Source organism: Gymnogyps californianus, chromosome 2 (genome assembly GCF_018139145.2).
Source record: "Gymnogyps californianus isolate 813 chromosome 2, ASM1813914v2, whole genome shotgun sequence".
Taxonomy (NCBI): Eukaryota; Metazoa; Chordata; class Aves; order Accipitriformes; family Cathartidae; genus Gymnogyps; species Gymnogyps californianus.
Genome location: NC_059472.1, coordinates 65778244 through 65802102, shown reverse-complemented (window position 1 = coordinate 65802102; position 23859 = coordinate 65778244). Strand labels below are relative to the sequence as shown.

General features: G+C 41.7%; 1 protein-coding gene across 6 annotated transcripts in view; it reads right to left on the bottom strand.

Annotated features, from left to right (window-relative positions):
* Nucleotides 1–23859, bottom strand: part of CARMIL1 (capping protein regulator and myosin 1 linker 1) — a 202768-nt gene that overhangs the window by 131610 nt on the left and 47299 nt on the right. Inside the window, exon 1 of one of the 6 annotated variants that reach the window (XM_050891526.1) lies at nucleotides 8731–8783. The exons of the other annotated variants lie outside the window; for them this stretch is intronic. Coding sequence (XP_050747483.1) covers nucleotides 8731–8769 — 39 coding nt within the window. The 5' untranslated portion in view covers nucleotides 8770–8783. Of the gene's footprint in view, nucleotides 1–8730; nucleotides 8784–23859 lie in introns of those variants that run through there. 6 annotated transcript variants of the gene reach the window in all.

Genomic DNA, 23859 nt, shown 5'->3' with positions numbered 1-23859 from the left:
AGCCAATGTGAGTGAGACAAAACCCATGCTAAAATCATCTTGAACTATCTCAAAGAAGTACTACTGTTATTTCCTTTTTTTTTTTTTTTTTTTTAAAGTTGTGGTTTCTTTGATTCTTAATGTTGGTGACTGGGGTTTTTTTTACTGCAAAACCAAAACCAAATGTTGGTAACTATATTTCACAATAATGTACAAGTGCTTATCCTTCAAAAAACTACTACAAATGTTCAGTGTCCAGGGTGGACTCCATCCAGTTGCTACTGTTGCCTTTCCTTGTCACCTATTAACTTCAAGTGGGATTTTAATACTTAGTTTAGGTAGTGCAAGATCTCACAAGTGAAGTTTTAGTTTGGTTAACGGACAGTTCATCTAAATTTAGTTTGTAAGAGCAAGGTTTGCAAGTGCAATTTTAAGTTTATGCCAGTTATAAAGTATGGTATTAATATACACACACCAGTTTAGCTAAATTTGCTGCTATGTGACTATCATCCTTAGCCTAATTAAGTTTACAATAACATTGATTAACTATTGCTGGAGTTATACATCATCCGTCAACTACTTAAACAAACTCCCCTGGATTCAGTCAATTCTGCTGGTCTTCTCACACAAGTCAGAAAGGAAAATATCATTCAATTGTGCTGCCTAAATGGCTGATCAATGTATGTAATCACCACTTTTCAAGCCACTTCTTGTTTATCATCTCTTCTCAAGATCTTTTATGGCTTAAAGTTCTAAATATGCTTTCTTCTCCTTTTGTTGAGCTTTGATACTTGTATCAACATAGAAGTTTTGTACAAGTAAAATTAGAACTTTAAAAAAATCACTGTAAAGTTTTTGAATTACACAGATAAGCTCCCAAACACACCATAAATGAATGGTCACAGTCTTGTTAGCAGGTTTGCAGAAAATTGCACCCAATAGAACATCAGATACATTGAAGATTTGAACTCTGCCCACACACAAACACTTGTATTATTGGACTATTAATGTAATTATTCAGATAAGAACATTAATGATGTCAGTAAAGCACAGCCATCAAAACTCAAAACCTCCCACCACAACTGCAACACTGAAACAACCCCCCCAGCCTTGTTTTATCTTCCATTTCTTCTATGTCAGGGTCCTGTGATTACTCAATTTGTCTATGCTACCATTTTTTATTTTCTTGCAGACTGGATACAGATGCCTCCTCTTTCCCTTTCCTAAATCCCAGCATTTCTCACACAGCAAGTGCACCAAGAAATGAAGACAAGGAGAAGAAAGCATCCACATCAACATGTCTGTGGTGGAATTTTGACTTTTCAAATTCAGTTGCATTGCAGAGCTCCCACCAGTTCTGAAAGGGCCACTACTTCCCCCTTGGTCATAAATTAGATGAGAAATTAAGAGATCTTCTGTCTTCAGGTATAGATATCTCCTAAAGTAGCAGTCAAGAGAGACGGAAACAATGGGACGCTCTATTGACATCTACTCCAGGCTGAGTAAAGAAGCTCCAGGAGACATTACTTTGCTCAAGCTAAAAAAGCAAGGGCACTCACTACCCAATGCATTTAAAAGAAAAAATAAAAACTGACTTTTCACCTCATCACATTATCATGACCATAAAGTACATTTTTAATGAGGCCACTCCCACCCTAGAAGCTATTACCATACACAGACATGTGATGAAGGCCCTAATTTAAAAACAGAGATGACAGAAGCAAGTAGGTATAACTCTTCCAAGAAAAGATGCCAAATACCAGGGTTTTAAATTAATATTAATATATCCTTACGCTCACTCTTTACATGACAAAGACCACAGCACTTCATCCAACAATATCGGCATGGGACCCGTAACTTCAGCTCTTCAGTCTGACACCTCAGAGCAGTTTCAGAAGCTGACCGTCTGTTGTGGTTGCTAATAAAAAGTCTGAAGAATTTTGCTTTAAAATATGCAACAGTGGTAGGGGGGGCAGTTTCACTTTTCCTGGAGCCACATGAAAATCCGTAAGAGCTTTCAAAGTACATCACTGACCCACTCATGGCACAAATCAATTAATTCTATGAAGTTTCTGAATCCCAGTTAATTAGCTAGGAAAACACAACCTTCTCCTCCTCCTCAAGGTTCACAATTTATGATCTGACCATGGCTGTAACAATTGTGTCACTATAAACACACGCTGAATGAATCACAGCTGTCTGGAAACACTGGTACTCAATAGTGCTCCTTCCAAAGGGGTCAAAGCCTGTAGACCTCAGGCTTCCAGAAGCCCTGAACAGGGCCAGCGCTGCAACAGCCTGCTGGGGCCATCACAAACAAACAGGCTTAGCAACCTTGAAAGAGTGAGGTCACCAAATGGAGATGTGATGTAAGACACAACCAGATAGGGCCAAGCCTCAGCTCTTATAATATGGGTATCATTCCTGGGGAGGGGAACATGAAATGGATACTTCCCTGCGATCAAACTGGAAAGAGGTTTTAATGCAAAGCAAAAACACTACAGAAGTGACAAATGTCAAGGTAATCCAGTTTCGAGGACTAACACGTGAATTTTTCCTCTTCACTCAGTTTCCAGTCTTTGCCACATTTTTGCTTCTGGAAGGCTGCATTACCAGTCCAAAGACTACAACATCCCACACAAACCTTCATTGATAAGGACAGTGATTTTTATTTATACTGTCTGAAGTTGCTACTTGTTGGCAACATGCAAATACTGAAGAAGAGCTTGGAAGAAGAAAAATTAGGCTGACGCTGACCAACTTCTTCAATTCTGGCTCTGGAAGATTTGTTCTACATAGAAACAAGAAAGATTGCACTTATACACAGCAAGTCGAATGCTTCTGGAAAGCTGGGCTGCTCTACTGCCTACAAATGATAGCTGCTCTGTTCACGCTCGGTAAGCCAACATGCTTGAGACACGCTACGCTTCCTGACATGCAACTCATGCAAGCCATGTTTGACTCTGGCTATGGAGTTCATGTATACTTAGAGTAGATGTGGCCATGATCTCCAGATGTCCAGCATCCTCTTCAGAGCCATGGTTTCATCTGGAGCACCACAGGCCTGGAAATCCAGGAGAAATGCACAATACCTTCAACATTTCACCCAGTTTTGGTTTTTTTCCCCATGCAGAAAGTGATAACATGACCAGAGAAACCCAAATGTATATGGGTTGCAGAGACTGAGGATAGGGGTTCACAAAAGGGTTAATCTGTGCCAAGTCAAACTGTCCTGATTTAAAAGCTGTGAACACCTGACACTTACTAGGGACTGAGGTCTCTCCCAAAGGCAAGTTTACCCTGGGCTAAATTTGTCACCTTTCATATGCCTACATTTCAATCCCAGTGCACTCACTTCTTATGTTATCAAATGCGCAGCCTGCCCTTTTGTCTGCAGCTGCTTCAGTGCTATTTGCACTAGGTTTCTGCCTGGAGGTTTGCCCCTCTGCTCCTGTGCCCATAGCTTGAGAAGCTCATAATTAGCAGATCTGGGACACTAAATAATGCTTACAGAAAAGCCAGGAAGCTTCTGAAACCAACAAACAAGACAAAAGAACATCTCAGCCAGGGGTATGCGTGTGTAATGAACGAAAAACAGTGACAACATCAAACTGTATGAAAATGTTTCTTTCCAGGTCACTTTTACCATGGAACATGTTTTGATTCTCTAAATCCATTCTGTTGATGTCATAAACACAACCCTTTTCAGCAACAAATGTATAGACGACTGCAGAACCACAGTTCCTTTAAAAAGACGGTTGCTATTCTATTCCAGATTATTAGTTCAACATACCATCCCTTGCAATGCATATACTCCTGTGATTTATATGCCTAACTTAGTACTGCTTTTGTAACGGAGCATTAATTCAAGTATTATTTTCTGTTTCATTGTAATAAATAAATGCAGAGAGACTACAAATACAAGGTAACCAACAATTTTAAAGAAACAACAAAACCATACTGTTTTCTTTTTTGTTTAATTTGCTAATTCCTAGAGAAAAGAGAAATCTTTTGGAACTACAAACAAATGAGGCTCTTGGAAAACTATGAAGGAAAGGATAAGACTTAAAAGCTAATGTTTTAAAAAAACAAACAAACAAACAAACAAAAAATGACAGTTAATGCTATCTCACCAGTCCACAGAACTGGTACATTTCTGGTATATCTTCAGAAGTCAATTTTGTTATCAAAATACATTCAGCAAATCTATATAACACCAAAAAAAAAAGTCTGGAGTTGAACAGTCATCTCTATTTTACTCTAGTTATTAAGTAAAGCAGATGGGGGGGTGGAATAGCTACACACAATATGGGATACTAAAGAAAAAGATAGCAAGCTTTACAACAGTCACACAAATACACGGTGCCTTTTTTTCTAACCACAGTCATGCAGAAATATTTAAAGATGATCCACCAGCACTAGAAGCAGGATCCACCTCCTCTTTCTTCCTTGTTTATGCGTATGAACTGCTCTCTTCCAAGATCTGACTACATCCACTAAACCATTGATAAGCAGCAAGAAATCTAAATCACTCAACCCAAGGTAAAAAATCTCCTAATTAAAAACAGGGAACTAAATTCATACCCTGTAATAATACATAAAACTGCTTGTAGCACAAGGAGCGCTGCATCAGCCTCGGCACTCCATGTTCTAGGTCACACTTAACAAAGCAGGAGAGAAAGTGAGGGAAATCAATTAGAAGTGCAAAGCCTCCATGCACGTGCCAAAATGCAGTCTTAGGATGCAGCTGCGTACCACAGCTAATCCGGCGTAACCACAGGGCTATCCCCAAGAGGCTGAGCCCACTCTCCCCCCGATTCCATCACACTGCACAGCACTTGCGATGCCACACAGTTGCTCAGGTCGCTCATCCAGGCAGAGAGCTAACACGTGCACGCACACCAAAACAGTTCTCCAGCACGTGATGCAGGCGTGCACGGTCACGTCCACACTGCCAACTCGGCCAGGGGAGCAGTAACCTCTGCCAAAGGGGCAGGTGGCAAAAGGAAATGGAAACTTCCTAAAATTGGCACAGCTGGCTCAGCCAGAGCTTGCTGACCACCTCGTATCAGAAGGAGGTCCTTACCTCACAGCTGGACAAGTTCCACGATTTTAATTGCCATCCTTTTGCTTTCTGTCAACAGGACAAACCCCCAAAGAGAGCAGAGAACCCTGGCCTAACTTTTCTTTAAAAAGCACCAGACATAAGATGGGTATTACTACTGTAGGGAAGAGCAGAAGAGGGAGGGCAATGTAATTAAGCATCTAAACAAGCTGGTGATGCACCACAGCTGGATGACTTTGAGTCATTCTGTGATTTAGGTATATAGATGGAGCCCTGGCAGCCCTCTGCTCCGGTAATTACCACCTGGCAGTTCACCCCCAAGCATCCTACCAGACACAGATGTCTCATTTGGAGATGCCTGTGCTGACAAACCTGGCAAAGCTGCTCCATGTTCAAAGGGCAGCAGCACAGGCACGGTGGAGGTCCCTTAAGGAGACAGAGATGCTGGAAGCTGGTAGGGCAGATCACTGAGGCACCAAGTAGCACAGTAACAAGCCCACATGAGGGTTCATGTATTTGTTTAACCACTACGCTAGAACAATCAGTGCCATTTGGGCTGATTAACCTTAAATAAAATAAAAACTCACCACTTCCTACAATGGGTGAAAGATGAAAATGCTACATCGATTTGCACTCAACGTTTCAGAAGCACCAGACTGAAATCCAGCTCTCCTGACACTGTGCTAGCACGCAGCATCCATTCTTAAATAGCTAGCAGCCTCTCATCCTCATTTATCAGGGACCTGTTCAGAGTACCTGTAGCCTGAGCTCTGAATTTCAGTTCAAGAGTTAACTTGCACGTAGAAGTGAATACTTGTCCTGTCGGTCCTTGCCCACTCTTGGGAAAAAGGAAGCAACTCAGACGTGTTGCATAACTGCTCATCAGCACAGCCAAAAAGCTTGAACAGTAATTGGAAAACTAATATCACTGCTTCAAATAGGTGCAAAAATACACAGCAAAAAGCCCATTAACAGGATAGATGAGGAGACAGAGATTCAACTCCTCACTGTCAGGGCTTCTACACAGTTCAGAATAATTTAATGCGGGATATAAAGAAAATGTCCTCCCACGTGTATTGATGCTAATTCACAGAATTAAAAAGCAAACTCAAGAAGACTGAAGCAAAGAAATGAGTTGACTGTAAAATCAGCTCCCAGTTTGGGCAAATGAACCTGGTAGCATGCTTTGTTCATATGCCTTAACATACATAAAGCATGTCATTTTGGTCAAGTTGGCTGTAATTCTGGCACTCCAACTATCCACAGATACAAAAGTGGTTTCCAAAGAGCCCTTTCAGCTTCCATTTAGCTATCACATCAGCCAAGATAAGTACATTCATACTTAAGGCAGTTTTCTAAAAGGTTCATGCTGTTTTTTGAAAAAATAAACCGTAATCAGAAAAAAAATTATGCTTGACTATGCTCACACAAAGTTTGTTTTGCTTGCAAATTAAAAAGCAGAGGTCACCTCACGGTAACCTCCACAGCACCATGGAAGAAGACATTGTGTCTGCTTAGAGTAAAAGAGGAAAAAACCTCTATCTAATACAAAGAGAAGTATAGGTTAGCTATTCAGCAGGTGAAATAGAAAGGGAAAAACATAAAAACATAAGACTTAAGAGTCTTCTTACTTATAAAGTAATCAGCAATTAAATAGAGGAAAACGAAATAAAGATACTTTTCAGGGTTTTTTTTTTTCCCCCCTCATACATGCAGGTATACAGTGGAGGGAGAAAATACACAAAAAGGGTACACGGACATTTTTCCACAGGACTTCTTTGGTACTAAAGGAGCAGAAAACATTATCAAGATTTTCTTACAATATTCTTCACAATACTGCAGGTAGCAATCCATTTGTCATGTACACTTAGCAACCCCTTGCAGATTACTAAAATAAAATTGTAGCAAATGTTCTTTCAGTGGAAGATAACATGCCTGGCTGCATAAAATCTTAAACAGTATGTAACGGAGTATCTTAGGTTAGTCACAGCATTTAACACTGCTGTAGCTATATTTATGTTTGCTTTCCAATGAGAGCAACATGACAACATACAGCATCTGTCCCAGAACTGTACACAGTAATAAAGTTTCATTTTATAAAAGAATTTTCTCTTTCAAGGTCCCAAATAAACCAAAGACACCCAAAAAAACCCAACTGACTCTCATCTTCAGAAAAATACTCTAATAAACTACAACCTAAACCTAGACATTTTAATACACGACATTCTCCAGGGTCTCTTTTTTATACATTCATAAAGTACCACTTAAAATTTTAATAAAAATAGCAAAGGTGGCCACAGTGTCACTGTTTGGAGTCTGCACATTTGGGTTGCACTCCAGCCCTTGCCAGCGCACCCCTCTGAGCTCCCAAGCAGATCACTGGGTCTTTGCCTGCTCCCGATCAGACCCAGTCCCAGCCCATGGTGCCCACAGCTCCCCGGCCCCTCTCCCAGGACCCTGTACCCCGAGTCTTCTCCCTCCTGGAAGGCTGTGGCCATACTAAATCGAGTGGCTAAGCAGCCGTCTCCAACCAATATCTTATCAGTAGAAAAAAAACCTAGAGGAATATGGGTTTGAAACAACAAATACACACTGCAAATTCCACTTACCTAAGTGACTATCAAACTCCTGTGCTGGAGACCCAGGAGAAACCCTACCTCCTTCACACTCTCTCAACAGCTTTTTCGAAACAAGGGCCCGAACTCTGTCAGAAAGGATTTTTTTAACTGTTCATAACCCTTTGGCTCACTGATCCATACTACTGCCACACAAAACATGTTTTGTAACCTGGCTGGAGCTCAGAGCAGACTTTTAACAGCTAAAAGCTCAGGAATTGTCTATTAACCACCCTTGAGATGCCTCCAGAAAGTATTTTATTTCAGGCTATTGTTTTGCTACCTGCTTTTCCAACAGCCTGTTGTTATTACAGCACATTCACAGAGTAACACCTCAATAGGTAACTGAATGGCACAATACAAGGTAAGCAAATCTCCCTGATGAATGAATAGGGCATTTTCTTACTTAATTACAGAGCAGCTGTCCATCAACACAGGCATTAAAAGACCCAACTCCAGAGTCTGCAATCATCAGAGAGCAGCCTTGTGTAAATACACCAGAAATACACAAATACCCTACCCACTACTGCCCTGAATAAATTGCAGATACATAATATGAACAGTAATATACCTGATGAAGAGCAAAGATGGAAAACTGCAGTTTTCATGGCTGGTTAATGAGATAAGCCATAGCCCAAGGCAACAGCCTCTACCAAATACAGTAAGACTGCACTACCAGCTTATTTTAACAATCTAGAGTTTGTCCTAAGAGAGCTAAATAACAATATACTAGCTGTGTTATCTAGGATGCTAAGCGTACATGAAACGAACAAGATAGATAATTATATTACTATTCATTCCTGTAAAGGAGTTAGAAATTCAGTAGTGAACATCCACCCAGGTAAATGAAATAGTTAAGGAAGAACTTCAGGAATTAATCCTACTCTGCTCTCTAGGCAGCTGTCAGACTGCAATGATGAGCAATTTATCTTCCATCTACAACACTGCCAGCAGACAAGTGGAGTCACTGGGGAAGTCAGCTGCAGTCCACACCCTTCACAATATCAAATCCATGCCTCTGAGGAAGGAGACACCAGGGAACTTAGTTATTTGCCCAGTTGCCCCACGAACCATGAAATACTTGCACTCCAGATGCCAGGTAACTTCCATCCTTTTGCTTGTTTGATGCCTGCTGCTCTGAGCAAAGAAGAGCTGTCCCCCGAGGGAGAAGTTACAAAGACATGCCAGCCATCAGCTACACTCTTCCACCCCTGACTTGGAATCAGCTGTGTGAGTCTCCACACCTTTGCATCTGGATGCTACCAAAACCAGAGAAACCCCAGGTGTGGCAGCCTGGGAAGCTGAAATGCCCCACTCACCTCTGGTCTTGAGGGTAGCACAGAGAGGCAGTCGCACATATGCAGCCAGAATACCTATCCCAGAGCATAAAACTCCCTCCAACACAGGAAGAAACAACTTCAGACCTGCAGGCAGGCAAGGCAGCTCAAATCAATGACTGCCACTGCCAACTATGCACAGGCAGAAGTGTTTCACCTGGAAGAGCAGGTGAGAACACTTCCCTCCCACATCCACAGCTACTGCGCTAGAGTAAGTGGTGACACCCCCTTCCTTACTGCCAGGGAAATGGGTCTCTTTTTTTTTTTTTTTTTTTAAACATCTGTAATTTCATGAGGCTGAGCTGTTCTCAGGTTAGCTCGCAGTGAGGGCAAGGCACTTTCGTTTCACCTTAAATGCAACGAGAAGTCAGAAACCACACAGACACTAATTGATGGCACAGATGCTGAGCTAGTCTGATGGAGAGGCTGGACACCCCACAAGACAGTACAACAGAGCACTGTTGACCCAGCTCAGGAGTCAAGTGGAAGCAACAGTGGTCTGCATGTTTTGCAAATCCTGATACGTGTGCAACAGGTGAGCATGCTGAATCAGGCCAGGCCTTATCAGCTCATTGCACAATCCCATGCCTCATCTCTAATGAAATCACAGCCATCAACAGTCTTATCTATCTGTAACCAGCATCAAACTGTGGAAGCTCAGTCATCAATGACTCCAGAGGAGGTGAAACACACCAGCAGAATAAACCTTATGAACCACTTGGTCATCTTTTATGAGTAAATCCACGACAGCAAACCAGAGTCCATCCCCACAAATAACTAACAGTGCATGAACTCCAGATGTTGTCCACAGAATCACGGTATCCAATTTACCTTTAGAAGCACTACTGACATGCTTTTCAGCCATGACTCACTGCCCAGAACATAAAAGAAATTGCTTTGTACCCTTAGGAACAACAAAACACTTCTAGTTGGTGGCCATGAGTCACGGGTATTTGAAGTTTTGTCTGAAACAAGGCATCTGCTAAAACAGAAAACTTCAGGAATGGGCTTGTTTCAAAGTTGTTTGCCTTGGGTCATGTAAGTATTAACTTCCCAGTCTTCATCAGCAACAATTACATTTGCTAAGCGAGGATATTAAAGTGCCTTTATGAACTATAAAATGTTATCATCACAATGTTTTGGCTCTTTGCTTTTGCCCACTGTGCATTAAAGAATGCAAAACTTATCTCAAAAACTTGACAACTTTTAGAAAAACTCCTCAATAGGGCAGCAATAAAATCTTCCTACAAAGAGAGCACCAGTATTCCACCATCTCTCCATCTGGATGTACTTCCAATGGTCCTACATTAAATACACATTTCAATTTTTTCATTCATTCACTTTTGCTGAACTGTCATAATTTCTCTCTCAGTTCTATGGGAAAACTTTTAAACAGCAATGGAGATTTGCAATATCAAACAGGATCAAGGGTATCACTGAAACCAAACAAACAAAAAACCAAAAAATAAAAATCAAAGCAGTAATTTACTGCTAGACATGGTTTTTGCCTTTGTTTAGACTCTTTATCCAATATTAGAAGTACTGCTGCTCATTATTATTGCCTTGGGGCGGGGGGGGGGGAAGAGCATGCTTTCTTTAATAAAGACATGTTACACTGAAAATTCATTAATGATTGTGGGTGTTTCCACTTGAAGTAATTCCCAGTTGATTCCTATAGTCATTTCTCTCTCCACTTATCTAATTTGTCATAAAGGTGGAACCGTTAACGAACCAGTATTGACAGCTGAGAACTCGCCTGTGATTTTACACAGCCGTTTTTGCTTCTAAACCTGACTTCAACAGGGCCCTTTCCCACTCTGGGAAACCCCTTTTAACAATGGAAATGTCACACTGATGCGGCATGGGACCTTGCTGACTTCTGAGTTTATAGATACCATTACAGATACCAGCATTTCTCTTCCTTGCTCTGCTCTGAAGAGGCAGCTTCAGTTACTGACATAGCATACAGGTGGAGGAGCTGAACACCCTTCCCTATGGCCCTAAGCAGCAAGCAGGAGAACGAGAAGAAAGCTGACAGAAAACAGTAAGACTGCAGAGAAATAACTGCACCACATACTGTAAGAGGGAAGGAAGACAGGAAAAAGGGAAGAGCACAAATTATCCTAAGCAACATTAAAAAAAAGCCACCTACCAAACAAAATGCAAACATTAATTGAAGTTTGCTCTGTAACTCATGGAATGTGGATGTGGATTGTAAGCCAAAACCATCTTTCAAATAGAGACATGTCACCAGCTGTTTTATGGTGCTCAGACTCTGCTCACAAAGTAGTTCTAGCTGTGTGTAGCCAAGTAGCAGCATTTCCCACTTCTAGACTTACACGCTGCCACTTTCCAATTCTTATCTTCAGTCAGCGAGCCCCACTGGCCATCCCCCAGCAATCCCATAGCCACCAGGAACCTGGCTCACCAAGGAATTTTTTTTTTAATTGTGGACATATTTAATTTAAGAGGAAAAACATTTAGTTCCAGCAATGTTGAAAAAATTTGCACATGTGGACGAGTAACAGCTGCAAGTACGAAGCTGAACAAAACCAGCCTGCAATGCACTGCAAAACAACTCCCTATCTCATGCTAAACAAGCAGGGCAGACATAACCGACTCTGTGAAAACAATCGATTGTTTTTGTGAATGATCCACCTGCAACAGCTTAAACAGATTCAGTAACTGTTTAGCCAGACATCTAGTCAGCTTTCTGCAATTCCTTTCACGGAGACAATTACTCATGAACATGCCTGTGTGCACGCTCATGCACACACAGTTACTCATGAACACGGTCACTCCAGAGCAGGGCACAGGGCCTCCTTACTTCTATCCTCCACACAAGCCACAGTGCACACTTGATGCTCCCTCTCTGGCTCCCGTCAATGACTTCAATGTAACCTGTTTTGCTTACCAAGATGCCAGTTCAAGCGTGTATCATACCAGGGCATATGAACTTCTTAAACTGCTGGGGAGAGGCGGGGAATCAGTGTACAAAGGTCTCGTATAACAGCAACAGCCTGTTCTGTCTCAGAGCACTTGGAGAACAAAGCAACAACTCACTTCAAGTATACTCCAAATGCAGCTCTCCAACATATACTCCTTTTTGTCATTTTGATTTGGATTAAAACGTACTTTTATATGTCTTCTGAATACAGTACTTTGAATTATAACAATCAGGATCAAAAGGATACCCTGTAAGATGCCCTTTATGCTATTCTTTAAGTATGAAATGGCAAAATGTAAGAATCTTCATATTTTCATAACCAGGTAAAAACAAGCACTGAGCTCATATTGCAGAACAAACATGAAGTTAGCTCTCGTACAAAGCCTCACTGTTCATCATTTGTACTCTATTCTCATCTTCCTAGTCTGGGAGTTTGTCATAGAAAAAGTAAAAAAAAGTCACTGTGGATCTTCTCACTTACTCAAAGCAAGGAAACCTCTGACAACTGCGTGTGCTCTAGTGCAGCTCTTGCTTTCTAGAAAATAAGGTACACTTAGGAAGCTGAATAAAGCCTTCCCAGATGCTTTTATGTGAGACACGGCTTTTTCCGCAGAACACCACCTCTCTCAGCAGGAAAGGCTGCCCACGCAGCTCAGCGCTTCTTTCTGTACTACACACACAGGGTCTGACAATCTGCAGCTGATGCTGTATGAAAGCGTACGCAAGCTGAACGCTGCTCACACACGCCTGCAACCCAGCAGATTTACCTGGAAGCTGCTGCCTTCTGTCAGCAGTGCCAAGGTGATTTTTAAAAAGAAAGAAAACTTGACACCTGGCTCCACAAGACGGCAGTTTGGATAATGCCATCACAAAAAGTAGGACCTACTGTAAATACGCTAACAATGCTAGCCAGTTCATAATGAACAGGGCAGTGTGGTACGGAACATCTCAGCCATTCTGACTCTGAAGCTGTAGTTTGGGCGTACCATCACAAAAAGCAGCACCTACTATAAATGTTAACAACTGTAACTATTTTTGTAATGAAAACAGCACTATTTTGCAGGGGATCATAACCATCCTCGGTGTGGAATGCTGTCCAGGTGTGCCAGCGTTCAGAAGGAGGTGAAATCCAGTAGCATTCACCTAACCTGAGTTCTGCCAGAACAGCCTAGGCAGTTATTTTCTCCCGTGGATCACACTTGCTGAGGACTTAAACTGGCAAGTTGGAAAGGGATAGCAGTGAACAGCTGAGGGAGAAAGAGAGGGAAAGCTGAGCCATAGAACTTCTTGGCTGGGGTTTGCAGACAGAACTGCATCCTGGACTATGGCCTCCTGCAGAACATGGGTGGCATCTGCTCTGGAGCACTTCAGACTGGACACGCAAGTATGCAGGCTTCTGTCTCCGCAGAAAAATTCCTACAGCAGGAACATACCGTGAATAGACATGGTATTTCATTCTGCAGTACTTGTGCAGACATGTTTTTAATGAAGGTATCCATCATCCTAGAAAAGCATGTGGAATTATCAACATCTGAGAGCAAAGTGAGGTGGGAGAATGACCCAATAAGCACAACTATAATGAAAAAATATTAATACTACAGCTGGACTATAGGTCTTAGAGAAAGAAAATACAAATCATATTTTGCTTTTATACTCATACAGTAAAAGCACTTGGATAACTACAGTTCAGATAAGCAAGTTTCCCCAATAAATCTAAGGCAGAAAATATGTGACACCCAAGGCACAGAACGTCATGGCCTCTCCTCTGTGTCCTCTTTTTGCACCGTCCCCTTTCCATTGAACATCATCTCTGTACTTTGCATAGCTAGAAAAAAACCACAAATCTGCTGTCCCTCATCTTTGAGAATACTTTTATGTAAATAAAAATTATTATATCAAGCTCTTTAGTGTACTAGGCACACAATTAAAACACATCCAGAATCGATCATAACTTTTTAAAATGTGTATTTTAAGCTTGTCTAGATCAGAACACACCACCAACAGCTATCTCTGCAGTGTATACTTCAAATGACAAAGAGAGAAAGGTTGTCTTTACATGTCACAGGGTACACAGATTTGCCACTTGTGATATTCACTGGGGTGAAGGGCAAGGGGGGTTTTGGTACCCAGGCACTTTCAACTTGACATGCATGGTCACATACCAGCCTCTTCAGGTGCCTTGAGTCTGAAAAGCTGGAAAGACCCCAGACACACATCCTCACTTTTTCTAACCACTCTAAATTTAGCATCTCAGTGAAGTAGCTATTCCCTCCTTCCCCAAGATAAAGGCAGCACTGAAAAGGAACACACAAAAATCAACCAATCTGGCCCATGAAACATGAGCTACATTCACAAGACAAAAATAGAAAGCTTTCATCTTTCATTATCAGACACTCTACCGCACAGCACAGGAAGCTAAAGCTTGAGGCAACAGTAGGTTTCAAATACGCCTCAAAATGTGAGCAAGGCTTTCCTTTTCTGCTCTGTGAAAGGCTACAAGAAGTTGGCTTGGCAATGACAAAAAACATTAGAGTCAAACAAGCCTCTCCAACAGCAATCCAAACAGAAGGGTCTAGGGGCAGGCAGTTGTTTAAGTAATAGCATCATCCCCACTGCATAAATTCTCCTGTTCAGAAGGACAGCCCTTGCCTCCTCAGTTCTGCTGATTCTAAAACTCTACATTTTAAAATCTTACATTCTAAATTTGTGAAGTTTTTAAGATTCAGTCCTAGCCCCCAGAGAAATTCAGGAGGAAAAAGGAAGAGGAAAACCATTGCTAGAGAGCTGATGCTTTATGAGCTTCAAAAATCGTACTTGCTCGAAGCCCTCCAGCCTCCCTCTGTAAACAGCAGCCTGAATTTAATGGCGTTTATATCTGCTCTCTAGGGTTTGGGGACGGCAGATGGAAGGCAAGGAGAGACCTGAGGACAGGAGAAACGCGCTGTACTGCTCCTCTGTCAGAGTGTGTCAAGTTCTTCCAGAAGTCCCCTCAGCCTCCATCTTTACAGTCTCAACAACAGATTATGTAGCCATCTGCTGAGTTTCAATTTTTTCAAAATGTTTTTATTTTAAGAGAAGTCGTCAGTGAAAGAACCACCACGCAAAGTCACAACCCTTCCTCAAATACACTTTTTTTGTGGTGGCTTTATCTTCTTATCTGTTCTTGCCCGCTCTGTAGATCCCCAGTGAAACCAGAGACGAGCTGGGTTCACTCACCTCACTAGCTGGGGAAATGCTGTTTATGAATCTGAATGGACTTTAACTCGCTATGAACCGGGAACTGCACAAACCATTTAAACCTTACCGAAGTGAGTCAGTCTGGCTCTTTCCATCATTCACATCTAACCCACTCCTAGCTTTACCACACCCATTCAGAGAGCACCTTTTGGGGTCTATCATCTGTTGGGAAATACCACATTTCATTACCCAGCCGTGTGTTTCTGCCTCTTTTGTCCTTGCAAAATCCTGAGAGGTAGCGGAGAAATTGATTCTTTTTTTATTGACAGAGTTCAGCACAACAGTAGCACAAGCATAACCCTCCTCCTGGGCAAAAGGACGAGGTGCCTGGGAGGGTTGCCTGTTGGATGGTACATCACTGAATGATGGGGCAAGCGCTGGGAAGAGGAATTACTGCTGCTCCCACTCAGCATGAATGAGCACACAGAGCAGTGTAGAGGAGGAGTGGGAGAAATACTCCATTGGGGTGAAAAAAGAAATCAAGACACAGTTTTAGACTTTTCCGTGGCATCGCTATCCTTACTTTTAAACAATGAAATTAAAATTTCACTTAGGCATCCCATAACACTTGTGCGGAGCATCTGACATCAACATGCCCTACAGGCAAGTTTCAACAGTCTCAAAATGGAATTAACTTTCTTATTTTACAGCCTGGGAAATTCAAGATGCCTATGAAAACAGCAGCAAATCTCAAAGAGCTTAATCCACTCAAAACTAGAAAAACATCAATAATTGCCATCTGTGGATTCTTAAAAGAACCGACAAATGAAATTGCAGGGCTAGGTGCAAGGACTTTAATAAAACTATTAAGTATGGGTGGTATATGATCTGAAAACATTCAACAAATGTAGTAACTAGATTAAAAAAAAAAAAAAAAAGGCAGAGGAAGGGGCAAACAAAACCAAGTCATCCAGGCAACTACTGCTCATAAAAATCACCTCAGTAGAAACATATGGCGTTGGAACACATTGTGAAGAGAGGCATAATTAAAGAAAGAGGCTAAAGGAAAACAGAATAAAACACAACATCAGTTTGCCAGCACCAAAAAGAGAAGTCACATCAGACCAACATGACATTCTTTCTCAACATAGTAGCTCATTTTCTAGATGAAGGAAATACGTTAGCTCCAACACAGCTGAGTACCCTACAGCATGCACCAGTGTTGCTTAGGACATTGGAGGAGGGAATTAAGAACTTTAAGGTGGGTAGGAAACTTGCTACAAGGGACAAAATGAGGGTTATACAACGACCAGACTACTGCACAAGTCAACATTTCACCTAGGACACTGAGACAAAAATCCTCAGCATTAAGTCTAAAGGCCTCACCAGTAAATGGTTGAGGGGAGAGACAACTACCCATGTGACAGGACACCAGAAAGAGCTCAGTGTATTTGCATTCTGAGGGGGCTGTAAGTGTCCCTCTTATTGATTCAGTAAATCTTGAAAAAGACAAGAACTACTTAAATTTACAATTATTTTAACTGGTACAAGAACCAAGTATGGCTAAACTTGTGACAACATCTCTGTCAGAAATTGGAAGGTTCCTCACCACCAGGAAAGCAAGACATCAGATGGGTCTGATGGAACCTCTCTTGCAAGGTTTTCTTTCATTCATCAATATTTTAACAGATTTTGATACAGGTGCCTCTTTCCACTTCCACAAGAGCTTATTCAAATAGGTAGTCATATAGTAAAGCTTACCAGAAGATTTTAAGATTGCAGTTGCACTAACTTTTCAGTTAAATATTCCTACACTGTGACAATACCAGAAGAGCTCCACTTTCTGGGAGGGGAAGGCGAGTTGCTTTGCTTGTTTTAAACTATATTATGCCTCCTTGCTCTGAGGAAGTCTCAAAGGCACCGACAATCTCTGCAGGAACAAGTTCTGGGATTGGGTTCAGGGCAGCAACATCTGGCACACCTCCTCCTCAAAGTGGCGAAGCAAAAAGGGTATATAGCACTAGTCCAGTTAATATGTTAAACAGCTGAAATGCAACAATCACAGACTTCACTGGGAAAAACTGAGGTTTAATGAGAATTAGTAAAAGTGAATTTTAATAATTACACTATACGGTCTGGATTTTCTTGCAAGACAAAACCCAGACACCTAAATTCTATTTACATGCCCAGAGTTCCTACTCCCCACTGACTGGCCTTTCTTATTGCTATCTGGCTGTCTTTCTTACAACTAGCCAGAGGAAGTCGGTGGAATTTAGGTTGTTAAATTCTTGTGCAAGCCTACTAGACACCTGGGATGCTGCAGGTCTGTAGGTGTAGCTAGCCCCAGCTCAATGCAGGTAGGTCCAGCAGTGCATTCAGGTCTCACAGACTACCTCCTGAATCTACACAATTCATGTCAGATACCTATAAAAAGCAAACTTCTATATCCCAATTCAGTTATACAAGAATGTTCCCACTCACACATCTCATTGGGATGATGGAGAAAGGTAGATGTAACGATGGAAAAAACATTTAATACGAGCCATGAAAAAATGGCTAGCAAAAAACACCCACCCACAAGCAACGGATCCAGAACAGCATGGTATGGAAGGGACACAGAATTAGCTGCCAAGTATGATGTGAGCAGTAATAGAAGATAATCAACAACAACAAGAAAACCCCACAACAGTTGCTCAACTTAGAAAAAAGAATCAAAATATCTTTAAAATGAGTCAGTAAATTTGATGTTAATTCTTCCAGTAAGTTGCAGTAACATGAACAATAACATTCCCAAACTGGAAGTTATTGTTTACTTTATATAAATACTAAGCCCAGAACTCTACTTGGAAATAATGTATACTTTAAAAAATATTAATAATTTTTATTTATTTATTATTACTAATATTTAAAACAAACCCCCCTGCACTTCTAGATTCCTCTGCTGCAGAAAAAACTGCTGCCAGGGAACTGTAACGTAATGAAATTAATACCTACAAATCCAAAATAGTTCACATTCACTAACAGAGGAAGTAAAAAGGCAAGATGGTGAAGGGGAAAATCATGCTCATCTAGTAAGTGCCAGTAGATTTCTATTTCTTATTAGTCCATCTCTCATTAGTCCTGCTAAAGAAAGGTTACTGTGCATTCTCAAACAGCACACAATTGCCAGATATAAGTGCTTCTGCATACATAGAAGTACTACAAAATTAGCCATATGGCTAGGTATATACTGAACTTACCTCCATCCTGCTGCAATAATTGTAGTCTAGACTTTAAACCATTTTTGGCTGCATTTGGGATCTCACAGAGAAAGCTCTCCTTTCCATAGTCTATGATTTGCAGCACACCCCAAAAAACAAGAGGACAAAGGAAACTTGCTTGCCATTCCCCAAACTACTATCTGCACCACTCTGTCAAGAGGCTTATAGTTTTTTGCGTTACATTATTTACCCCCATGTCCTTCATCTACTGAATGATTAGGGAACAAGCAACAAAGGGGCCATATTGTCTAACAGATTGGAGCCTGATGGAGATGTACGAGACCTCAGTCTGCTCAGGACCTTGCTAGTAAATCCAAGCAAGTCCCCTTACCTCAGAGGATCTTCTCATCATCTTTCCTTGCTTTGCCTATTTCAAAGCTTTTGAAAGGGATAGCGCCTTGGGCAATATGTAGTTATGTCTAGATGGCATGAACCACAGCATATAGAAAAACCTGAACTAGCTCAGGAAGCAGCCTAGCTACGGTACTATGAAGCCACTATTTGCTGCTATCACCTCCTCCTTTCTGTACTATACAGCTTCTAGTATCCAAGCCAGCGTGGTCTAGGCTTGCCCAAGAATCCCTACTCATTACACTGAATACTATGGATAATTGCTTTTGGATTTCTAGACCCCATTATAATTAAAAATAACAGAAGAACAGATCATATTGAAAAATCTTGGGTTTTTCAAACCAGGACAGAACAGAGCTCAGTCAAACGTCCTGCTTACTCTTATCTACCCAGGAAATACCCAGGCAGTGTACGTGTGCTCTTCTCATTCCACCCAGCAATTCCGACTGCTGCCTCAGTGTATGACTCCTGCTCACCTGCTTTCAGGGACCCACGGTAGCCACAGGTCCTACTCGAGATCAAAACACAGCACAGCACAAACACACAGGGCAGTCTCCATTAAACCAGACACTTCTGGCAGACACAGCTCCTTCAACGTGCCAGCATTAAAACACGGCAGAGATACTTAGAAACCATCCATAATGGGAGGAACTGCTTTTATTGGTATGGGAAAGTTTAAAAGGCAGCTTGAATATGTTTATTATATTTCTTTAAGTTTTCTTTTCCGTATTTCAACTTTAGATTTTTAAATGCAGTCCAAACATATATCTGTCTGTCTTGAAATCCTTATTCAGGGGATGTACAACTCACAGCAGAACATGAGAATATACCATATCTATGAAATCTGATTAAAAAGCAGAAACACTGGGTTTATATCCATATTACTTAATATCTGAAATATTGGGACATTTTGGAGAAATGCTGATTCTGCTGAAGGCTCAAAGCACCTCCCATATTCATAAAGGGTCCATTTCACAAATGGCATCATATTCCTTAACACTTTTATCCTGAAGAACATTCAAGTCCCTATCAGGATCAGAGCCACATTGTGCTAAAACTGAGAAAAAGTATATTTAGATATCATCTATACCCAGTGATCCTGCAAGAAGACATGCAGCATATGGCAGATGAAAAAACAAAAAAGGGGGAGGGGGCAGGAGAGAGAAAGAGACTGACTGTTAAAAATAGTTCAAATGAATACTCTACCAAAAAAGGAAAAAAAAAAGGGGAAAAAAAAGAAAAAAAAAGAAAAAACCCACACCAAAACACTTTATCATGAGCTCAACATTTCATGGAAACATGTAGAGGCATATAGGCATTTTAAACTAAAATGACATTGACATTTCTATGTCAATTGTTTTGCCCTCTCTCTCTTTATTCACAAGAGTAGACATGTGCCTTAGTTCTATTTAGTACCTTAAACTACTAATTAAAAAAAAAAGTTTCATACCATCATTGAAATTCAACATTTCAATGCCCCCCCCAATAGTATTTCAGAATTCTCTTTTTAAGAATACTTCCCAAAATACTGGTGGTTTTTTTCCAGTTTCAGATAAGGAAACATTAATTTCCTGTTGCAATGCTAGAATTTCCAAAAGAACAAAGTATGAATAAACCGCAATATTATCGCAAGCCAATACTTCCTACTGCAACCTCGTGACTTTTTAGAGGTAACTGAGAATTTCCATGAGCTCACTTCAGGCAGAATTGTGAACGGATGTTAACCTACCTTTCACCATTTTACTGCCAAGTCTCGTAATATCTAGGGGTTTTTGTAAATCCCACATCCTGATGTCAATTATCAGAGCCCATTTTATTCTCCAAAACCACCTGAGCATGGACCTCAGGCTTGCAAAGAAAAACTTGGATATGCTACCAAAGTTCACTCTAAAAGCTACAAAATCAGAACACAAATAAAACCAAGCCACTGCTTTAAGAACAACCACAAATATCACAAACTTTTCAACTGAAAACCCAGAAAAAGGTCAAGTGGAAAAACAGAATACAGGAGGTCCTGCTGCACAGGTTTGAAATCTTTACTTTGGTGAGAGAAAGAAGGCTCCTAGCACACCTCCATCTACTCTGCCAAAAGAGCAGGTGAAATGTGCCGTTTTCATAATGTGTCACTTGATTGTAACAGCCCTGGGCAGACTGTTTTAGAGGATGGTCCAGTACAGAAACACCCAAGCAGTACTGAACCACCCAAGCAGCATACAAAAGCATTTAGCGCAGGTCATGGAAGTTGCCTCCTGGCCTGCCGCAGACCCCAGGCCAGACGACTAAGCTGGCTTCTCAAGGAGTAAGTTGATCCACACAGAATTCTTCCCTGTGACGATTCGGGCTGGAAACAACTTGGCCAAGTCATGAGATAACCCAGATCTCACTGCATCATCCCACAGCCTTGGTGTATCCAAAGTAGAGGGAAGGTGGACGAGGAGTCCAATCAGTGGAGAAGCGGCAGGGAGACTCCCTGAAGAGAGAGCCAAGGCGGCGGTAGCCAGCATGGCTGTGGAGAGCCTTCACACCTATTTGAGGCACTGGCTGGGATTAACACCTGGCCTGACCCAAGTTGCTTCTAGCACAGCCCCGTCTATCAATGCTGACGGGTCACAAGCTGTCTGTGGGGCTAGGAACCGAAACCAGAGCCTTTGGCATCTAGTGCTTACCTGGCATCTGGTATTTGTGGGAGAAAGAAACTGTTAAAATGAACATGGCGGTGGCTTCTAATAAATTACTCCATGTAAACTGTAAACCATGTGCAGCTACCCAAGGACGTAAACGCAAAACTCAGGCCAAGCATACACGCTGTGACAGGCGGCGAGGCTGTAGAGGCGTGGGGGCTGCTGCGTAACTGCAGGCTGTGGAAGAAGTGAGGTAGCGAGGGCTGCTGAGGCTCCTGCCCTTCGCTCAGCTGGGCCGGGCCAGGCCAGGCACCCGGGCAGCCCCTTCCTCCAGCGCAACCACAGGACAAGCAAGGAGCCACCACCATGTCCTGATAGCAGATTACCCTTGGGGCGCTTCTGCCTCCCACTCTGCCCCAGTGGGGCGGGCAGGACTTTGTTTACGTATTTCTTTTTGACTGAAGCCATCTTAGATTTTGAGAGAGCTGATGATAACCACCTCTCAGCAAAATAGCCTGCAGCGGCCCTGGTGGCAGACTAGCGGCCAGGTCCTGCTCACGGAGTAACGCCACCGTCCCTGGCCGCCTCCACCCCAGAAATGATGAGGCACATGAGCTCCGGTAACGGATGTCCTCCCCACACACCCCTGCACATCCTGAGGAGCCGCTGCCAGGAACCACCATACCCATGAGGAAACAGCGGCAGCTGAGCGCACACCCGGCCACCGCAGGGCCCTCGTCAAGCAACAGATGTCATTCACCCACTGAGAAATTACCTCCCAGGGGGGAAAACTGAAGACGCAGGTGTCAACAGGTGTATGTGAGCAAGCAGCAAAAGTTAATTCTGAATTCGCTCTCACTTTTTTGGCCTTCCCAAGGCCTGTTTGATAGGTGTTTTCGGATACGTGCAGTGACCACTCGGGACCGCGTGCCTGGGTGCCCACCCTCCCCTTGTTTATCTACGTCTCACTCCGGCACTCATTCAGCAAGCTGTTACACTAAGCATAAAAACAAGCAAATTATACAGTAGATAAAATGCCAAGCTTCTCTTGCACTGCCAGCTCCATTTGAAAAAAAAGTGATGAAGTCTGCATGCATATTATCACAATAATTAGACACTTGTAACCAGCTGAATATCAGCATGCGTGCTGAAATTAAAATAGCACGGTTTGAAAAATGTAAGAGGGCAGGATCTGTGCAATCCTATCCTGCAGGAGAGGGAGGGAATACTTTTTGGCTAATTCAGCTCTATCTCAAAGAAAGCCCTATAGCGTTGGCTTTACCATCTATCACTCACTAGAGAAGAGCTGTTGAGTTTGTTGTACTTTAACTTAAGGAATTTAAAACTTGGCTGTGGGTGGCCAGGCCTACGTTTGGACAATTTAATAATGCTGTGTAGTTTGGGTTTGGGTTTTTTTTGACTCTTCTGTTAGCATTAAAAATACCTCCTTTCTTAGCCCACTGTTTTTCCCTTTCCATGTTGTGTAGCCACTCACTGAGAAAGCCACTTCACAAAGTCTTTGTGAGTTTAAATAAGAATGAAAAGCCTTTTAGTTGGTTAGTGTTTTTGTTTAAGAGTTGTCAGAATTAACAGGTCAACAAATGCATAAATCTGGCACAGAATCCATCTTCAATATTAGCACTTGTCACATAAATTAATCCCTTTAAAACCAGCCTGCTCATCTTGGAGACACTATTGCCAACTTCAAACATCAAAATAACCTCCAATCAAAGGATTCAATAAAGTCCAAAACTGTCAGCCCACCCTTCTCCCCTTTTCAAAATCTCCATCTTTCATTGTATTTTAAAACTGTATGTCTCTCTGAATCTTCCCTTTCCCCCGCTAAAGCAATGACTTTACAACTTAAAGAATATTGCTTACTTTCTAGAAAGACAAAATAGTAGAAAAAAATTTCTTCTATTTAGGACAATGCAGTCACTAATTTTCTCTGGACACGTCAGCCAAGTTTTCCTGCAGTAAGAACCAGGAATAAAGTTAAGAGTATTCTCTAATTGTGTTTTTTAATACAGAACAATTGCTTTTTCACTTTTTGTTTTTGTACATTATTTTTTCCATCTCACATTATCAGAGTATCTTGAACCTATAACATTCTAAATCCACAGACTACAGACGTGATTCATTTTACACAACCTATAGTGAGCCCACTTCTCTCCTCCATTCACTGAGATTTTGCAAGATGGCTGTTTGAAACAATTTCTTTCCTATTGAATTCTGTAACAGTGAATCAGTAAACAGGCACAGAATAACCAGAAAGAGACTGGGGGGGACGGGGGACGGGGGCGGGGGGCGGGACACAGGGGGACGGGGACAGGGAAATCATTTTATTTTGGAACTGTGTATTTCAAGTTGTCATACTTCACTGGGTAAACATATTACAAATTGTTATGTGAATTAAATCTTCAGGAAGCAGACTGAATAAATGCAGGATTTCTGTCACGTGAGTACTACTGGGTTTAAAAGTAATAAGATATGATTAGCATTACCAT